At 48.9% G+C, this 19,978-nt stretch overlaps 1 protein-coding gene across 2 annotated transcripts in view; it reads left to right on the plus strand.

The window, feature by feature from the left end:
• SMAP1 (small ArfGAP 1) overlaps positions 1–19,978 on the plus strand; it is an 81,825-nt gene that overhangs the window by 15,456 nt on the left and 46,391 nt on the right. For both annotated transcript variants that reach the window (XM_068153445.1, XM_068153446.1), the window contains exons 2-4: positions 15,994–16,127; positions 16,810–16,895; positions 19,403–19,478. In XM_068153445.1, coding sequence (XP_068009546.1) covers positions 15,994–16,127; positions 16,810–16,895; positions 19,403–19,478 — 296 coding nt within the window. The remainder of the gene's footprint in view (positions 1–15,993; positions 16,128–16,809; positions 16,896–19,402; positions 19,479–19,978) is intronic.

Consider the following 19,978-nt stretch of genomic DNA (forward strand, 5'->3'; position numbering starts at 1 on the left):
AATTTTAAGCGCAGGGACTGATTATTTTTCCCCCCTTAGGCCCTATGGGATACCTGTGCAGTTGCAGGTGATGGCAAAAGCATCCCTTTCTTTAAACCTGGCAGATGCAGTCCATCTTCTGCATCTTCAGAAACCATAGAGAAGTTTGGGCTGGGAGGGACCATTGAAGGTCATCTTGTCCAATGCATTCAGCAGAGACATCTTGAACTGGATCAGGTTGCTCAGAGTCCCATCCAACATTAGCTTCTATGTTGAGAGGAATGGGGCATCTCCCACCTCTCTGGGCAGCTTCTACCAGTGCTTTATCAACATAAATGCCTTCTTTAAATCTCTTCTGAATCTCCACTCTTTTAAGCTTAAAACCATCACCCCATCTCCTATTGCAGAAGACTCTCCTAAAGAGTCTGTCCCCATCTTTCCTAATGTGTTTGTGCATTATGGAATCACAGAATTGTCAGGGTTGGAAGGGACCTCAAGGATCATCCGGTTCCAGCCTCCCTGCCATTAACAGGGACACCTCACACGAGGCTAGGTTGCTCAGAGCCACATCCAGCCTGGTCTTAAAAACTTCCAGGGAATTCCCCCTCTAAGCAGTGATCACACCAAAGCAGCATGCTCCTACCACACTGAGTACAGGCTTTTGGATCTTTAGTGACATCTAAGTAATTTAATCTCAGCTTTAAATGACCTGAACTGCTCTACTTGTTGTGGCTGGAGTGGAGGTAACTTGAACTTTCCCCACAGCAGCCCTTGTAGTGCTGGGCTTGATGGAAAGATGTTGATAATGCTCCACTGTTTTGGTGGTTGTTGAGCAGTGCTCACAGCATCAAAGCTGTCTCCAGATTCCACCCAAAAGCCACCAAGGTAGGGGGAATCAAGAGTTGGGGAGAGGACAGAGCCAGGACAGCAGATCCAATTTGTCCAAAGGGGTATTCCATACCATAGGAAGCTGTGCTCAGCAGTAAAAGCTGAGAGAGAGAGGAGCAAGGAGGGCATTGGTTGCCAGGGTGTTTGTATTCCAGAGCAACCAGCGTGTCTGCTGAGGCCCTGCTGCCAGGGAAGAGGACATTGCCTGCTGATATGGGGTAGAGAATAAGTCTTTTGTGTTCCTTTGCCTTCCTTCACGAAATTGTCTTTATCTTGCCCCACGAGGTTTGTTCATCTTACCCTGTCCTTGGTGAGCACGTGGCAGCCAGCCAAGGTTAACCACCACAACTGCTGAGGGTTTCTTGTGTGTTCTGAGTAAAAAGTAACTTGTCATTCCCCTTAACAAAGATTGTCAAGCACAGGATTCCAGGTGTGGCCTCACCAGGGCAGAGTATCATAGTATCAGTCAGGGTTGGAAGGGACCACAAGGATCACCTAGTTCCAACCCCCCTGCCATGGGCAGGGACACCCCACACTAGATCAGGCTGGCCAGAGCCTCATCCAGCCTGGGCTTAAACACGTCCAGGGATGGGGCCTCAACCACCTCCCTGGACAACCCATTCCAGGGCTTCACCACTCTCATGGGGAAGAACCTCCTCCTCACCTCCTGCCTGAATCTCCCCACCTCCAGCTTTACTCCATTCCCCCTAGTCCTATCACTACCTGAGATCCTGAGAAGTCCTTCCCCAGCCTTCCTGTAGGCCCCCTTCAGATACTGGAAGGCCACAATGAGGTCACCTGGGAGCCTTCTCTTCTGCAGACTGAACAGCCCCAACTCCTTCAGTCTGTCCTCATAGGAGAGGTGCTCCAGCCCTCTGACCATCCTCGCGGCCCTTCTCTGGACACCTTCCAGCACCTCCACATCCCTCCTGTAATAGGGGCTCCAGAACTGGACACAGTACTCCAGGTGGGGTCTCACCAGAGCTCAGTAGAGGGGGAGAATCACCTCCCTTGCCCTGCTGGCCACACTTCTCCTGATGCAGCCCAGGATCTGATTGGCTTTGCGGGCTGCAAGTGCACACTGAGAGCTCCTGTTGAGCTTCTCCTCCACCAGCACCCCCAAGTTTCTCTCCTCAGGGCTGCTTTCCAGCCAGTCCCTGCCCAGCCTGGATTTGTGCCTGGGATTGCCTCGACCCAGATGCAGGACCCTGCACTTGCTCTTATTGAACCTCCTGAGGTTGGCTTGTGCCCACCTCTCCAGCCTGTCAAGGTCCCTCTGGATGGATGAGAACCTCCCTCGACCTGCCAGACCACGCGAGTCTTTGTACTGATGGTTTCAGTGTACTTCTGCAGTCCAGAGCCTGAATTTAGCCCCCTGCTTCCTAGGCACAGATTAAGATCTCTGCTTTCTTTAGTCCAAACACAGGTTCATGTGGAAGAGATCACAGAGGTGCATTTATCTGCTTTGTAACACAGAGTGTGCAAGGGAGAGCATCTGCAGAGTCCCTGGGGGTTGCACAGAGGTGGAGTAGTTTGGGAAGCGTTTCCTGAGGCAGTCACTTGTATTTCAGTTAAAATGATAAAGGGAAGCTGATCAATGAGTAGAGAATTGCTCTCTGGTAGAGAAGGGTTGCCTTTCATTCTTGTTTATGGCAGACAGGCTTTGTTGCAAACCCATCTGGCAAACAAACCTGCGTTCTGAGGCTGTTTGGTCGTCGTTGAAGGCAGAACTTCAGTTGCTGACTGCAGAGTTTGTTTGTTTATTGATTTATTTTCAGCAGATACTTTTTACATAACTTTTATCCTCTTCCTGCCCCTGCAGGCTGGGCTCTTTCTACATCCCAGTGAAGCAGCATGCATTTACACTGTCTTGTTTTCTTATCAATGCAGTTTTTACCTCATGCTTAGCTATCAACTCTGAAAAATGTCTTTTAAGAGCTGCCTCACCGCCTCTGTACCTCCAGTCTGGTTGCCAGAGCAAAGCAGCCAGGAGCCAGCCAGCACTGACAGGAAAAGCACTGCAGCTGCTACCATGAAGGCTTAGTCCTGGTTCATCAAGCCAGAACTTTTCCTTTAGCAGGAGAGGTTTCCACCATGATTGCTCAGAGTTTATCTGAAGGGAAGTTGTAGCCAGGTGGGGGTTGGTCTCTTCTCCCAGGCAAGCAGCACCAGAACAAGAGGACACAGTCTCAGGCTGCACCAGGGGAGGTTTAGGCTGGAGGTGAGGAGAAAGTTCTTCCCAGAGAGAGTTTTTGGCCATTGGAATGTGCTGCCCTGGAGGTGTTTAGGAAGAGCCTGGATGGGGTGCTTGGAGCCATGGTTTAGTTGTCAGGAGGTGTTGGGTGACAGGTTGGACTTGATGATCTCTGAGGTCTTTTCCAACCTTATTGATTCTATGATTCTATTCTATGATTCTTTCTGTTCCCCCATTTCCCTTCTCTTTCTGCACAGAAAAGGAGTATCCTTGGTACACTGCAGCCAGGGAGCTTTATAACAGTTCCCTTGCTGACAAGGGAAAGAGTGCAAGCAAGAGCAGCTGCAGAAGCTTCCTACTAAGACAGTACATACTTCACTACAAAGGGCTTGCACCTCTTCTTCTTGCAGCTTGCCCTCTGACACAAGCAGCCTTTCCCTTTCCAAGCCAACAGGCAGGGTAAAATTAGAGCACTGCTCCTTAGCCAAGCTGAAACCTGATTTCTGAAGTTGGTAGCTTATTGAAAGTGCCAGGGTTGGCACCTCTGACATTTCTCAGGGCTCTGACCTGACTTCCCAAAGGCTGTACTGTAGCAGGTTAGTATCCACAAGGCAGTGTCCCATGTGCTCTGAATAACTGAGGGTGAGGATGGCAGGCACACGGTTTCCAGCCAAGGGCCAGGAGCTGCTCTCTGACAGTTCAGAGGCTGGTTGTGACCCTCCTTGCCTGGAGAGGCTTAGCATGGCTGGGCAAATCTAAGGTGTGAAATACTTCCAAGCCAGGGGTACAGGCTTAGACAAATGGTTTTAAAGGAACATAAAGCACTGAACTGCATTTGGTGTTCACTTATTATTAATGTATTTAATGAGGAAGATGTTGCACTTAAATCCTCTTGTCTTAGAAATAAGATGAATAGGAAGCCCTGGTGGTGTTTTGGGCAACAAACCCACAAAGGCCAAGGAAGCCTTGAAGATGTTTTGGTCAACATCTGCCATTTTGGTCAACAATGCCCTTTGTGATTGTATTTACTTTTAAATATTCCTTTATGTGAAGATTGATCAGCTTTGTGTTTCTATAACTTCACAGTGAACTCCACATACTGTATTTTATTTAACAGCTTGGCATTCGGCATCAGAGCATCCTTGCCTCCTGTTTGGTAAAAGGTTTTATCTTCTCACAATGATCTCAAAGGTCTCTTCCAGCCATCCTCTCCCAGCCATCCTCTCCCAGCCATCCTCTCCCAGCCATCCTCTCCCAGCCATCCTCTCCCAGCCATCCTCTCCCAGCCATCCTCTCCCAGCCATCCTCTCCCAGCCATCCTCTCCCAGCCATCCTCTCCCAGCCATCCTCTCCCAGCCATCCTCTCCCAGCCATCCTCTCCCAGCCATCCTCTCCCAGCCATCCTCTCCCAGCCATCCTCTCCCAGCCATCCTCTCCCAGCCATCCTCTCCCAGCCATCCTCTCCCAGCCATCCTCTCCCAGCCATCCTCTCCCAGCCATCCTCTCCCAGCCATCCTCTCCCAGCCATCCTCTCCCAGCCATCCTCTCCCAGCCATCCTCTCCCAGCCATCCTCTCCCAGCCATCCTCTCCCAGCCATCCTCTCCCAGCCATCCTCTCCCAGCCATCCTCTCCCAGCCATCCTCTCCCAGCCATCCTCTCCCAGCCATCCTCTCCCAGCCATCCTCTCCCAGCCATCCTCTCCCAGCCATCCTCTCCCAGCCATCCTCTCCCAGCCATCCTCTCCCAGCCATCCTCTCCCAGCCATCCTCTCCCAGCCATCCTCTCCCAGCCATCCTCTCCCAGCCATCCTCTCCCAGCCATCCTCTCCCAGCCATCCTCTCCCAGCCATCCTCTCCCAGCCATCCTCTCCCAGCCATCCTCTCCCAGCCATCCTCTCCCAGCCATCCTCTCCCAGCCATCCTCTCCCAGCCATCCTCTCCCAGCCATCCTCTCCCAGCCATCCTCTCCCAGCCATCCTCTCCCAGCCATCCTCTCCCAGCCATCCTCTCCCAGCCATCCTCTCCCAGCCATCCTCTCCCAGCCATCCTCTCCCAGCCATCCTCTCCCAGCCATCCTCTCCCAGCCATCCTCTCCCAGCCATCCTCTCCCAGCCATCCTCTCCCAGCCATCCTCTCCCAGCCATCCTCTCCCAGCCATCCTCTCCCAGCCATCCTCTCCCAGCCATCCTCTCCCAGCCATCCTCTCCCAGCCATCCTCTCCCAGCCATCCTCTCCCAGCCATCCTCTCCCAGCCATCCTCTCCCAGCCATCCTCTCCCAGCCATCCTCTCCCAGCCATCCTCTCCCAGCCATCCTCTCCCAGCCATCCTCTCCCAGCCATCCTCTCCCAGCCATCCTCTCCCAGCCATCCTCTCCCAGCCATCCTCTCCCAGCCATCCTCTCCCCACAACTTCCTGAGTCAAAACTCAGATTGTCAGTAACTGGCTGTCTGTTAGTAAGGCCAGAAAACTTCACTTCATTCTTTGTCACCATACAAGATTTCTTGTGCCAAATGGCTATCAGAGAAGAAAAGGGCTGCTCACCTCAAGAGTGAACTGGTGTTATCTGTGTGTTTGTAATAGCTGTAGCTAGCCAGCCCTCAGATCTGCAAGCAGTTGGTTTTGGTTTTGTTTTCGTGTTTCCAGCTTGGTTTCCTGCGTGAGTTTGGATGTTTGAAATGTTGATTGACTTAACTACTGTAATTCTGGAATATTCATCAAGCTAACCACTTCATTTTGTGGCTGAAACATAGACCTCTGAAGGTCATCCAGTCCAAACTCCCTCTAGTCAGCAGGGACATCCCCCACTGGATCAGGTTACCCAGAGCCTTCTAAAGCCTCACCTTGAATACCTCCAGGGATGGGGCCTCAACTACCTTCCTGGGCAACCTGTTCCAATGTTCCAGTATCCTCATGGTCAAGAACTTGTTCCTCACATCCAATCTAAATCTCTTCTTCCCTCATTTCAAACCATTGCCCCTGGTCCTATCGCTGCAAGCCTTTGCAAACAGTCCCTCTGCAGCCTTCTTGTAGCCCCCTTCAGATACTGGAAGGTCCTTATTAGGGCTCCCCAGAGCCTTTTCCTGGCTGGATAACCTCAGCTCCCTCAGCTTTAGCTTCTCTTGTGCTGAATTAAAGAGATTCAACTATTGCTAACTCATTGCCCTTCTTTTCTGTGCATCTGATACATGAGTGTTGTCCATGATCTTCATCTGTATCTCAGCTTGGAGAATTTACACATTTCTGGCAAATATTGATTGATAACCTGGTTGAAATCTTGACTAGAACACTTGTGGGGTACCAATCACACGGGGAATTAATGAAGGGAGAGCGAGCACCGCATGGCCAGGCTTGTGCTGATGCAACCAGTGAGGCTTTTTTGGTGCGTGGTCAAAAAGTGTTCGTTGTTTAGGCAGCGGCTGGCAATCCTTCAGGGCGAGCCGTGGAGATTTCCTTGCAGTTAACTCTCTGTTCCACAAGGTGGCGCCAGGTCTTTGACAAATAAAGTGTCAGCCTGCAGCAGAATCGGGAGACACAGAGCAGAATTCAGGTAACCTCACCGTGCTTTGGGACCCGAGGGCAGGCAGGGTGCAGCTGAGGGAGATGAAGAATTGCAGTCTGTCAGAAGGCTTTGAAGGTGTTGGCCCAGGTTAAGTTTGCTACAGCCTGTATTGTGATGCAAAGGAGTTTGTGCTCTGGTAGATGTAATGCTTGGCTTCCTTCTTTGCTATTTGGCAAGAGTGGAGATGGATCATAGACTCATAGGATGGGCTGGGTTGGAAGGGACCTCCAAAGGTCATCCAGTCCAACCCCCTCTGCAGTCAGCAGGGACATCCTCACCTAGATCAGGTTGCCCAGAGCCCTCTCAAGCCTCACCTTCAGTATCTCCAGGGATGGGGCCCCAACCACCTCCCTGGGCAGCCTGTTGCAGTGTTCCACCACCCTCATGGTGCAGAACTTGTTCCTAACATCCAGTCTAAATCTGCTCTTCTCTAGTTTGAAGCCCTTGCCCCTGGTCCTGTCAATGCAGGCCTTTGCAAACAGTCTCTCTCCCAACCTTTTTTAAAACATACTCTTGATAATAGCTTTCTTCATTTAAAGCTTTGTCTCAAACTTACCGATCTCCTGGCTGACTGGTTTTATGCATGTGGTGTAAAGGGTTCAGAGTACTTTGGGGTGTAAAGCAGCCACCCTTCCCTTTGACAGCAAACACAACATTGAAAGGCCACCTGCTTGTTCTTCTTACCCCATTTCTGACCTCTCTTTGCTGTCTGTAATGGAGATGTAGGAGTGGGCAGCACCTGTGCTGCAGCCAAACAAGTGTTTCAGTATTAACCTGCAGTTACAGCGAGCTGAACAGATGGCAGCAGGCTGATGGGAGGAAGGAAATGCTGAATTACTCTGATAAGGGAAGCAATCATCATAATTCTCCTCCTTTGGAGGCATATCTGCAGTAATCTTACACATGCTCCTTTGTGGGCATCTCCCAAGTCTGTCATATCCCAGTACTTTTGTTTCCTTTTGCCTCTTTTTTACTTTGTTCTGACCTCCACTGCCTTGTTTAACACTTGTTTGTGTGGGAGGTGCTCCTGCTCCTCCCCAGTCTTGTCTGGTAGTGTGTCATGTCACTCACTGTTTCCTTAATACAGGTAGAAGCTGAGGAGAGGAGGGAGTTTTGACTGAGATATTTAAAGCACTTAAAGGATTTTTATGCAGACTAATTAAGCAGAGAGCTAAAGCAATATTCCACAGTATTGATTGACTGGATTCAAGACAAGCTTCAATGTTTTTTATAACACAGAGGAAAGTCCTTTTTCCTCAGCATGTTAAATAAGCAGTATCATAGAATGGTAGGGGTTGCAGGGGACCTCTGGAGTTCATCTGGTCAAACCCCCCCTGCTAAAACAGGGTCATCCAGAGCAGATTGCACAGGAATGTGCCCAGGTGGGTTTTGAAAGTCTCTGGAGAAGGAGGCTCCACAATCTCTTTGGGCAGTCTGGTCCAGTGCTCCAGCACTCCCACAGGGCAGAAGTTTTCCACTGTGTTCAAGTGAAGCCTTCTGTATTCTACTTTGTGCCTCTTGCCCCTTGTCCTGTCACTGGGCACCACAGAAAAGAGCTCAGCCCTATTCTCCTGACTTCTGCCCCTCTAATCTGACCTGGTGAGGCCACATCTGGAATATTGTGCCCAGTTCTGGGCCCCTCAGTTCAAGAAGGACCTCAGGGAACTGCTTTGAAGAGTTCAGAACAGAGCCACAAAGATGCTGAAGGCAGTGGAACATCTCCCTGCTGAGAACAGGCTGAGGGAGCTGGGGCTCTGCAGCTTGGAGAGGAGAGGAGCCTGAGGGGTGCCCTCATTCCTGTTGACAAAGATGTGCAGGGCAGTGTCAGGAGGATGGAGCCAGGCTCTGCTCAGTGATGTCCAATGACAGGACAAGGAGCAAGGGCTGCAAGCTGGAGCAGAGGAGCTTCCATGTGAACATAAGGAGAAACTTTTTCACTGTGAGGGTGACATAGCCCTGGAGCAGGCTGCCCAGAGAGGTTGTGGAGTTTCCTTCTCTGGAGACATCCAAAACCCACCTGGATCCTTTCCTTTGTGACCTGCCTTAGGTGATCCTGCTCTGGCAGGGGGGTTGGACAGGATGATCTTTCAGGGTCCCTTCCAACCCCTACCATTGTGTGATTCTCTGAAGAAAGTGATATAAATGACTGTGTGTGAGGTGCCAGTCCAGTTCAAATAATATGGAGGAGAAATCTCTCATTAAAAAGGATACCCTGAGGAGAGAAAAGCTGGGAGAAAAAATGGGAAGACTTTGAAATGTGTTTGGACAAAAGCTTTTACCTCACTGGAGAATATGAAGAACAGTGCCTTTTTTCAAGCAAGCCCCACTTGGAAGTACGTTTTAGACCCCAAACATGTCATGCTGGAAAAAGCTAACCCCCTTTACAACTTAAAACTTGGCTTGCAATCAACTCATCTGCAGACCTGTAACTAAAAATGATGTAAATTACTTTCCAGCTCTTGACTCCTTAGCTTTTAAACAGCTGAAGTCAGTTTTTGATGTATTTTCACCTTGTTTTTAGTAGCTGTACGTATTTCAGCAAGTAGGGAGGATGGTCTGTGACAGTAACTCTGCTGGCATGGAAATCTGCTGTCCCTGGGAAAAAACTCTCCTCAGGTTGGTTCTTAAATCCACAAGTTACCAGGAAACTCAGAACACTTAAGGACATACGAGGAAATACTGTCTTGTGGCTACATAGTTCTTAGCATCACAGAATGCTGGGGGTTGGAAGGGGCCTCCAGAGATCCAGAGTCCAACCCCACTGCCAAGCAGGATCACTTAAGGCAGGTCACACAGGAAGGAGTCCAGGCAGGTTTTGAGGATCCCCAGAGAAGGAGACTGCACAACTTCTCTGGGCAGCCTGTTCCAGGGCTCCAGTACCCTCACAGTGGAGAAGTTTTTTCTCAGGGTAAGATGGAATTTCCTGTGATTTGAGTTTGCATCCATTGCCTCTCATCCTATCACTGAGAAGAGCCTGGCTCCATCCTCCTGACAGCCACCCTTTGGGTTTTTGAGACATTGATCAGGTCCCTTTTTGGCCTTCTCCCTCTCTTCTCCAGACTAAACAGCCCCAGGTTTCTCACTTTCCTCAACATCCTTTCCCTGCCTACTGGGTCTGGGTAGGAAAGAAAGCCTTGACTCTGTGCAAGGAACTGTCCAACTTTGGACAAAGCATTAGAATCACAGAATGTTAAGGGTTGGAAGGGACCTATGGAGATCGTTGAGTCCAACCCTCCTGCTAAAGCAGGATCACCCAGACTAAATCACACATCCAGGTAGGTCTTGAAAGCCTTTAGGGAAGGGGACTCTACAATCTCTCTGGGCAGCTTGCTTCACTGCCTCAATACCATCACAGTAAAGAAGTTTCTCCTCATGTTGAAGTGTTCCAGTGTCCCCCCACCCTCACTGTAAAGAATTTCTTCCTGATCTCCAATCTGAATCTTCCCTCTTCCAGCACTGGCTTAGTCACAGATCCAAAGCACAGCTCCATCCAGGCAGCTGTGAAGAAAATTAACTCCATCCCAGCCAGGTCCAGTAACAGGCAAGACTCCAAATTAATTAGTGTGAAGCCACCTGGCAGCTGTGAATATTGCCTACACAAAAGGAAAGACTAAGACTAAGCTCTAGTTGTCTGTTTGGTTAAGTCAAGCACAACTCATTTGATGCCCACACTGAAACATTATTTTGTAACTTCTTTTGCCTGCTGCTTAATTGTGGCTTTAATGAATTTGTATTAATTAAACCACTTTTCACTTGAAATGTTGAATATGGCATCTTGTCATTTGTCTGAAGTCAATTCAGAGATGAGGTGACCACTTTTGCCTGGCCTGGGGTTTGTCTGTTACCCTGCTGCTTAATCTGTTACTTTATTGCTTAAATGCATTCCATTTCCTTAAGTTAGATCAGAAATAAGTACAAATTAATGATACCTGAGCTGCTGGGAGAACACAGACCTGCTCTTCTGCAGGAGAACAGCAGCTAATTTACAAGCTGTGTTACACTCTGTCTTGTTAATAAACTTGACAATGAAAATATTCAGCTACACAGTTAATGATCTCCCTCCTCTTCATTCATTAAGGCAGGCTGCAGTCATGTCAAGCCCTCCTTCTGATCTTGTCTCATTAATGTAGAGCTTGCCTGTCTGGGATCTCAGGAACAACCTGGAGAATAGCAAACTGCTGTGCTGAGGGGCTGGACAAACTCTCTTGTGAGCATCCCAGAGGGTACCAATGTGGACAGCAGAGAAAACACTGCAGATGGAGCTTGAGGAGGGGAGCTTGAGAGTGCAGCTGGGGAAGAACTTCCCAGTGAGGGTGGTGAGACACTGGAACAGGTTGCCTAAAGATGTTTTGGTTTCCCCTTCCTAGAATGTGTTCAAGGTCATGTTGGATGAGGCCTTGAGCAGCCTGGGCTGGTGGAAGGTGTCTCTGCCCATGGCAGGGGAGTTGGAGCTTTATGATCCCTTCTACCCCAAGCTACTCCATGAATCTGTGAACACTTTCTGTCCCTATTGGAATGTGCTGCCCGGGGAGGTGGTGGAGTCACCATCATTGGAGGTGTTCAGGAGGAGACTTGATAGGGTGCTTGGTGCCATGGGTTAGTTGATTAGATGGTGTTGGATGATGGGTTGGACGTGATGGTCTTCCAACCTAGTCTATTCTATTCTAGTAACCTCATCAAACCGCTCTTCAGTAGGCACATTCCTGGGGTATAGTTGGGGGAAAAGCCTGGAGAAGCTGATTGACACACAAGGCCTTTCCTTAACTTCTGGTTTCTAAGCCATCAAGAGGAAAGGCTGAGAGCCCTGGGGCTGTTTAGTCTGGAGAAGAGAAGGCTGAGAAGGGATCTTATTAATGTCTGTAAATATCTGAGGGGAGGTGTCTTGTAAGCCAAGGGGCAATGGATACAAACTGGCACACGAGGAGTTCCACCTCAGCATCAGCAAAAACTTTTCCTGTAAGGGTGCTGGAGCCCTGGAGCAGGCTGCCCAGAGAGGTTGTGGAGTCTCCTTCTCTGGAGACTTTCAAAACCTGCCTGGATGCAATCCTGTGTGACCTGCCCTGGGTAACTCTGCTGGGGCAGGGGGGTTTGACTCCTTGATCTTCAGAGGTTCCTTCCAGCCCTACCATTTGATGATTCTGTAGCTATGTTAAGGAATCACAGAAGCTGAAAAACATCAGAATAAACCTTTATTTAGAATAAACCAAACCAGGTTGGAAGAGACCCCCAAGATCATCGTGTCCAACCCATCAACCAATCCAACCCACCCAAACAGCTGACCCATGGCACCAAGCACCCCATCAAGTCTCCTCCTGAACACCTCCAATGACAGCGACTCCACCACCTCCCCGGGCAGCCCATTCCAATGGGCAATCACTCTCTCTGTATAGAACTTCTTCCTAACATCCAACCTGAACCTCCCCTGGCACAGCCTGAGACTGTGTCCTCTTGTTCTGGTACTGGCTGCCTGGGAGAAGAGACCAAGCTCTGCCTGTCTACAACCTCCCTTCAGGTAGTTGTAGAGAGTGATAATGTCACCCCTGAGTCTTCTCTTTTCCAGGCTGAGCAACCCCAGCTCCCTCAGCCTCTCCTCACAGGGCTGTGTTCCAAACCCCTCACTAACTTTGTTGCTCTTCTCTGGACACCTTCCAGCAAGTCAACCTCCTTCCTAAACTGAGGGGCCCAGAACTGGACACAGGACTCGAGGTGTGGCCTAACCAGTGCAGTGTACAGGGGCAGAATGACCTCCCTGCTCCTGCTGGCCACACTGTTCCTGATGCAGGCCAGGATGCCATTGGCCCTCTTGGCCGCCTGGGCACACTGCAGGCTCATGTTCAGCTTACCATCGACCAGCACCCCCAGGTCCCTCTCTGCCTGGCTGCTCTCAGCCACTCTGACCCCAGCCTGTAGCTCTGCATGGGGTTGTTGTGGCCAATGTGCAGAACCTGGTAGTTGGATGTGTTCAATCTCCTGCCCTAGGACTCTGCCCATCTGTCCAGCCTGTCAAGGTCTCTCTGCAGAGCCTCTCTACCCTCCAGCAGATCAACTCCTGCCCCCAGCTTGGTGTTGTCAGCAAATTTACTGATGATGGACTCAATCATGTACAGTGGAAGCCTTCTGATTTTCTTCCAGTGGTCTGCATTAGGTGAAACTTGATTCAATGAATTTGCTGAGGCAAATGGCCTGCAAAACTGTTATCCTGGAGGACCAAAACTTTGGAGTAGAATAGATTGTAAATGGGGTCTTTGTGAACTGTTGGATGTACACAAAACTGTCCAGGAAAGGTGGTGGAGTCACCATCCCTGGAGGTGTTCAAGAATTGTGTGGCCATGGCACTTCTGGGACATGGTTTAATGGCCATGGTGGTGTTGGGTTGATGGTTGGACTTAATGATTTTGGAGGTCTTTTCCATCCTAAACAATTCTATGATTCTATGTCAAGGTGAGTGTTATATGTCTTGGGGGAGGAATAAAAAGTCAGGTCAGCAAGGAGAGGCTGGGGGAGCTGGGATTGTTTAGCCTGCAGAAGAGGAGGCTCAGGGGAGACCTTCTTGCTGTCTACAACTCCCTGAAGGGAGGTTGTAGCCAGGTGGAGGTTAGTCTCTTCTCCCAGGCAACCAGCACCAGAACAAGAGGACACAGTCTCAAGCTGTGCCAGGGGAAGTTTAGGCTGGAGGTGAGGAGAAAGTTCTTCCCAGAGAGAGTTGTTGGCTATTGGAATGTGCTGCCCAGGGAGGTGGTGGAGTCCCCATCCCTGGAGGTGTTCAAGAGGGGACTGGATGTGGCACTTGGTGCCACGGTTTGGTAGTCATGAGGTGTTGGGTGACAGGTTGGACTCGATGATCTTTGAGGTCTTTTCCAACCTTACTGGTTCTATGTTTCTGTGCACATTGCAAACAGCTCAACTGTTTATTCTTACCCAACAAGTAGTAGTATTAACTTGCAGGTGCCCTGTGAGAAATGTGTTGGTTTTAATGAGTAATTGTTAGATCTCCTGACCCCTGAAATGTAATTTTCTGGTGGTAGCACTTACTTTAGAATCTGCCAGTCATCTTAATCATTTCAGTCTTCAAAGGTCAAGCAGAGGACACCAAATAGTCTGACTGTTTGAGATGTTGAACAAGACAAATGGAAAGGTGTGTGATACCCAAAATAGTGCCACTAGTAAGAGCAAGGCTTCTTGCAGTCAGTCTAGGGAGCTGTGATTGAGTCTTAGGATTTTCAAACGCCAGTTCTCCTGCTCCCTTGGTTTTGGCTGTTGCTGAAGGTTGCTTGTGCATGCTTGAAATCTTTAGATTCTGTTCACAGAAGTCCAGCCCAATTCATTCCTCCATGGGGGGGTTGGGTTTGCAGGAATACCTCTTAACAGCTTCTTGCAAATAGGAACCATCCACTCTCATCCTCAGAGGCTATCTTTCCCTCCCTCATCTCCACCATATCAGGGCTTTGCTTTTCTTCTTCTTCTAACCCACCCAGATGAGCATGCTGGGGATGGGTGGCCAATAAACTTGGTGGACAAACAGCTTGGACAGCTGCTGACTCCTAAGTGACCATTCTACACCATCTGATGATGTGCTCAGCAACAACCTTTAGAGGTCCTTTCCAGCCCAAGCCATTTGATGGTTCTATGAAATGCTCAAGGAAAGGAGGAGCAAGAAAGGACATTCTGGGTTGTGGTGCAGTCTTCCAAACCAAGTGTTGGGTGTGCTGATGCTCAGCTTGCTAGGAAGTGGCTGAGTGCCTGTCTGATGATGGGAAGTAGTGAAGGAGTCCTTTGGCTTTCTTCTCTTGTTTCATTTCTGGTTTTTTGGGTTGTTTGGTTGTGCTTTTATGGTTGGCCTGTGAATGGCTGAGTTTTTCCACCATTCTTAGTCATGGGTGTGTTCTTCAGTTGGTTTTGCACATCTCTATCTAAGCATTCCTTAAGAACTTGCATGCTGCTGTTGTAAACTCTGTGCCCTATGAGGTATTCAGCTTGGATGAGGCAACCTGGTCTAGTGGAAGGTGCTCTTGCTCATGTCAGGGAGTTGGAACTAGGTGATCTTTAAGTTTCCTTCCAACCCAAACCATTCTGTGATGATGAATATAAGATATCCATGCATTTAATTCCAAGGTAAGTACAGATGCAAGTCTTGGGAAGCTTTAACTTGGAGGAAAAGGGGCAACTTCTGCTGATTCCTACTGATGCTTGCATCTGATGCATTGTCATGAGGATGATTCAAGTTGTAAGCAAAATCTTATTGTTGCTGATAAGTCAACTTTCTGAAGTTTGGGGGTTTTTGGGGGGGAGAAGGGCAGTGGATGCAGCAAAACTTCTTAGCATCCCCTGGCTAGGTCAGTGTTATGTGGCATCACTTACTCTGAGAAAGCCATAATTGAAATTGCTATCAATGGAGATTCTTTCATAGAGTCACAGAATGGCTTAGGTTGGAAGGGACCTCAGAGATAATCTGCTCCAGCCCCACTGCCATGAGCAGGGACACCTCTCAACTAGCTTTGGCTGCTCAAGGCCTCATCCAAACCGGCCTTGAACACCTCCAGGGAGGAGGCAGCCACAACCTCCCTGGGCAGCCTATTCCAGAGTTCCACCACCCTTGTATCACAGTATAACTTAGGTTGGAAAGGACCTTGAGGATCATCGAGTCCAACCTATCAACACAGACCCCATGACTAGACCATGGCACCAAGTGCCACGTCCAGTCCCCTCTTGAACGCCTCCAGGGATGGTGACTCCACCACCTCCCTGGGCAGCACATTCCAATGACGAATGACTCGCTTGGTGAAGAACTTCCTCCTCACCTCGAGTCTAAACCTCCCCTGGCACAGCTTGAGACTGTGTCCTCTTGTTCTGGTGCTGCTTGCCTGGGAGAAGAGACCAACTCCTTCCCGGCCACAACCACCCTTCAGGTAGTTGTGGAGGGCAATGAGGTCTCCCCTGAGCCTCCTCTTCTCCAGGCTAAACAATCCCAGCTCCCTCAGCCTCTCCTCACAGGGCTGTGTTCAAGGCCTCTCCCCAGCCTTGTTGCCCTTCTCTGGACACGTTCAAGTGTTTCACTGAAGAACTTCCTAAGATCCAGTCTAAACCTACTCTCCCTCAGCTTCAAACCATTGCCCCTTATCCAGTCTCTGGACACCCTCATGAAAAGTCCCTCTGCAGCCTTCCTGTAGGATTCCTCCAGGTATCAGAAAGCAGCTCTGAGGTCCCCCTGGAGTCTTCTCTTCTTTAGGCTGAACAAGCAGTAGATACCCCAGGGAAGCAGCTGTGAGCCTTTACGTTCAGAATTGCTTATTCCTCTTGCCAGTATAGAATCATGCCAAAGAAAATCTTCCCAGTGTATGGAATTTTGAGAATGGCTTTTCCCATTGCCCCTAGGTCCAAGATGGGCCTCATGGAACACTGGGGTTTTTATTTGCATCAGATGTGCCGGAATACATCGAAATCTCGGGGTCCATATATCACGGGTCAAGTCTGTCAACTTGGACCAGTGGACACCAGAGCAAATACAGGTAAGATAGCTGCAAATATTTTTTCTTTCTTTGTTTTTTGCAGTGTGGGGGGTGGTGGTGGGAGGTTGATGCCAGGAGTCTCTGTGAAAGGATTTGAGTTTACCACACTGCCCTAACTGAAACAACTGCTGTGAGCGTAAGATATTTGTGGTGGTGTTCTGCTGCGGTGAGCTTAAGTCCTGAAGTCTCCCTTCAGAAACTGCTTTATCATTTTTTGTATTATTTTAGAGGTACCCTGCCACAGGGTCTCTGAAAGCCTGTTGTTTTGTCAGGTCTGTAGATGTGTTGGAAGCCTTTTCAGCAGGGCAGTGTTCACACATCTGCCTGACTCTCACTGGTGTTCTTTGGCTGTACCGAGCACTGAACTTGCCAGGTGTGCTCCAGTCTGAAGCTTCTTTCTGCTGCCACTCCTCTTCCTCCTAGTCTGTAGAACCATCCTGAGAGACAGAAGCTTATCTTTCACTGGATAAATTAGTTCCCCCTGTACCCAGTGTCTGTGATGTTAGCTTTGGTCCAGCAAGTCACACACCTGCAGCATGGGAGCACCTCCCAAGATGTGACCTCAGAGAGATCTCTGCATTCAGCTCTTGCAGCGTCATTTAAGCACACCAGTAGCATTCTGACTGTGTGAGGAGTTAAAGTGCTGATGGGTATGAGCTAACTGTTCTCTGCTTCTCCTCAGTGCATGCAGGAAATGGGAAATACTAAAGCAAGACTACTCTATGAAGCTAATCTACCAGAGAACTTCCGAAGACCTCAAACAGATCAGTATCCTTTTTTTTCTGGTTTAGCTTTCCATTTGAAATGACTTCTAGTGCCATTTAGGTGTGAGGACTGTTGGAATGCACTGCCACATTTGGTAACTCACCTTATTTATCTCATGGATATTATTGAGTAAGAAATGGCAATGGAAGCTGTGAGTGGTTCAGAAAGGGTCTAAATTGCTTCCCTCGGAGCAAGGCTCCTTTGTCATGAGCTTTGGCAAGCCCCATTTATTTTTTTTGCCTTTCAGAAGTGGTGACTTCATAAATTCCCTGTCTGTAGGAAGTTAGAATGATACTAGAGAGCTCTTGAACGTTCCATTTTTATCTTGAGCAACTGCCAGCTGAAGTTAGAAGCATTTGAACAGGAAATAATAAGCTGAATGGTAAACTGAAATAAGCCATTGTGCCCTACTCCAGTGAAGTATGAATTCCTTCCTCTAGATTAAGTATTCTCTAATGTTTTGGACTTGAAGTCTACATTCTATGAAGTGTGTGAAAAGAGAAGACTAGCATGGGAATGTCTAAGGAAACCAAACCTCCCTGACAGCCACCACTTGTGGTTCACACATTCACAGAATCACAGAGCATTTAGGGGTTGGAAGTGACCTTGAAAGAGCATCCAGTCCAACCCCTCTGCCAGAGCAGGATCAGCTAGGGCAGCCCTACAAGGAGGGTGGAGAGAGACTGTTCACAGAAGCCTGTAGTGATAGGATGAGGGGCAAGGGGTTCAAAGTAGAGAAGAGTAGGTTTAGACTGGATGTTAGGAACAAGTTGTGCACCATGAGGGTAGTGGAACACTGGCACAGGTTTCCCAGGGAGGTGATTGGGGCCCCATCCCTGGAGATATTGAAAGTGAGGCTGGACAGGGCAACCTGCTCTAGTGGAAGATATCCCTGCTGACTGCAGGGGGGTTTGGACTAGATGACCTCTGGAGGTCCCTTCCAACCCAGCCCATTCTATGATTCTATTGATGTATGATCAGCTTTTGATGCATGAAATGATTAGTGCCAGTCAGAGAACAGGTAAGCACATTTCACCTTCTATCTGAAGAGAAAGTATTTTATTCCCATAGTTATGATTATTTATTTATTTCTGTTACTATTATATTCTTTATTATTGCCACATCCAGCTGGCAGCCAGGCACCAGTAGGGTGCCCCAAGGATCAATGCTGGGCCCTGTGCTCTTTAACATCTTCATTGATGATCTGGATGAGGGCACTGAGTCCATCATCAGTAAATTTGCTGACAACACCAAGCTGGGGGCAGGAGTTGATCTGCTGGAGGGTAGAGAGGCTCTGCAGAGAGACCTCGACAGGCTGGACAGATGGGCAGAGTCCAACGGCATGAGATTGAACACATCCAAGTGCCAGGTGCTGCACATTGGCCACAGCAACCCCAGGCAGTGCTACAGGCTGGGGTCAGAGTGGCTGAGAGCAGCCAGGCAGAGAGGGACCTGGGGGTGCTGGTCGATGGTAGGCTGAACATGAGCCAGCAGTGTGCCCAGGCAGCCAAGAGGGCCAATAGCATCCTGGCCTGCATGAGGAACAGTGTGGCCAGCAGGAGCAGGGAGGTCATTCTGCCCCTGTACACTGCACTGGTTAGGCCACACCTCGAGTCCTGTGTCCAGTTCTGGGCCCCTCAGTTTAGGAAGGAGGTTGACTTGCTGGAAGGTGTCCAGAGAAGGGCAACGAAGTTAGTGAGAGGTTTGGAACACAGCCCTGTGAGGAGAGGCTGAGGGAGCTGGGGTTGCTCAGCCTGGAGAAGAGGAGACTCAGGGGTGACCTTATTGCTCTCTACAACTACCTGTAGACAGGTGGAGGTTGGTCTCTTCTCCCAGGCAGCCAGTACCAGAACAAGAGGACACAGTCTCAGGCTGTACCAGGGGAAGTTTAGGCTGGATGTTAGGAAGAAGTTCTATACAGAGAGAGTGATTGCCCATTGGAAGGGGAGGTGCCCGGGGAGGTGGTGGAGTCACCATCACTGGAGGTGTTCAGGAGGAGACTTGATGGGGTGCTTGGTGCCATGGGTTAGCTGTTTGGGTGGGTTGGATTGGTTGATGGGCTGGACTTGATCTTGAAGGTCCCTTCCAACCTGCTCTATTCTATTCTATATAATACCATCTTTTATTATTATGTTATTGTTTTCTAAGTTTCTAATTTATTTGCTTTCTATGAGTACCTTTGTTCAGATATTTGCAGTAGTAGAGCCATGTAACCTCTAAATGCCAAGTGAAAATACCCTAACTGTGGAACACTGAGTTAACTTCTAGCATATCCTCCTGTATTGTTTCATTAAGAGTGTAAACCAATTAATGCTCTCTAGGAAAACAAAATAGACTTTTTTTGGACACTGCAGTAGAATTTGTCCTGTTCAAAGCCATTTGTTGTTTGAGAACTGCAGAGTGAGGTGGAGCAAGGATCTGGTGCAGTTCTTTCCTTTGAGTAACTCCTCAGCTTTCTCAGTGTTGCTGTCTTTCTGCATGCATGTTTTCCTTAAAAGGGCTTCTTCCAGAGCTGTGGAATTTTTCATCAGGGATAAGTATGAGAAGAAGAAGTACTATGATAAAAATGCAATGAATGCCTTCAATGTAAGTAAACAATTTCAGCAAGGGTTCTGTCACTTGGCTTTTTTGAAAGCTGCATAGGACAAATGTCAAAAGCATTCCCTGGGTGTGTGTTTAAAATGTCTTTCACAGGCAAACTTTTTGATGCAGAGCTAAATATTGTCTCTTGGAATCCGTTCCTTAGTTCTGTTAGTTTTAACCTACAGTGTCTGTGAGATAACAGCAAAGTGCAATGATCCAGCAAATTGGGGGTTGGACTGGATGACCTTTGGAGGCCTCTTCCAACCCAGACCTTTCTGTGATTCTACACTTCAATGAAATAGTTTGCTTCCAACTCTTGGTAGGGCTCTGAGCAGCCTGATCTTATTGCTCTCTACAACTACCTGAAGGGGGGTTGTAAACAGGCAGAGGTTGGTCTCTTCTCCCAGGCAGCCAGCACCAGAACAAGAGGACACAGTCTCAGGCTGCACCAGGGGAAGTTCAGGCTGGAGGTCAGGAGGAAATTTTACACAGGGAGAGTGATT

This window comes from Melanerpes formicivorus, unplaced genomic scaffold (genome assembly GCF_026170545.1).
Source record: "Melanerpes formicivorus ecotype bairdi unplaced genomic scaffold, bMelFor1.0.p_v2 SCAF_26, whole genome shotgun sequence".
In the NCBI taxonomy this organism is placed as follows: Eukaryota; Metazoa; Chordata; class Aves; order Piciformes; family Picidae; genus Melanerpes; species Melanerpes formicivorus.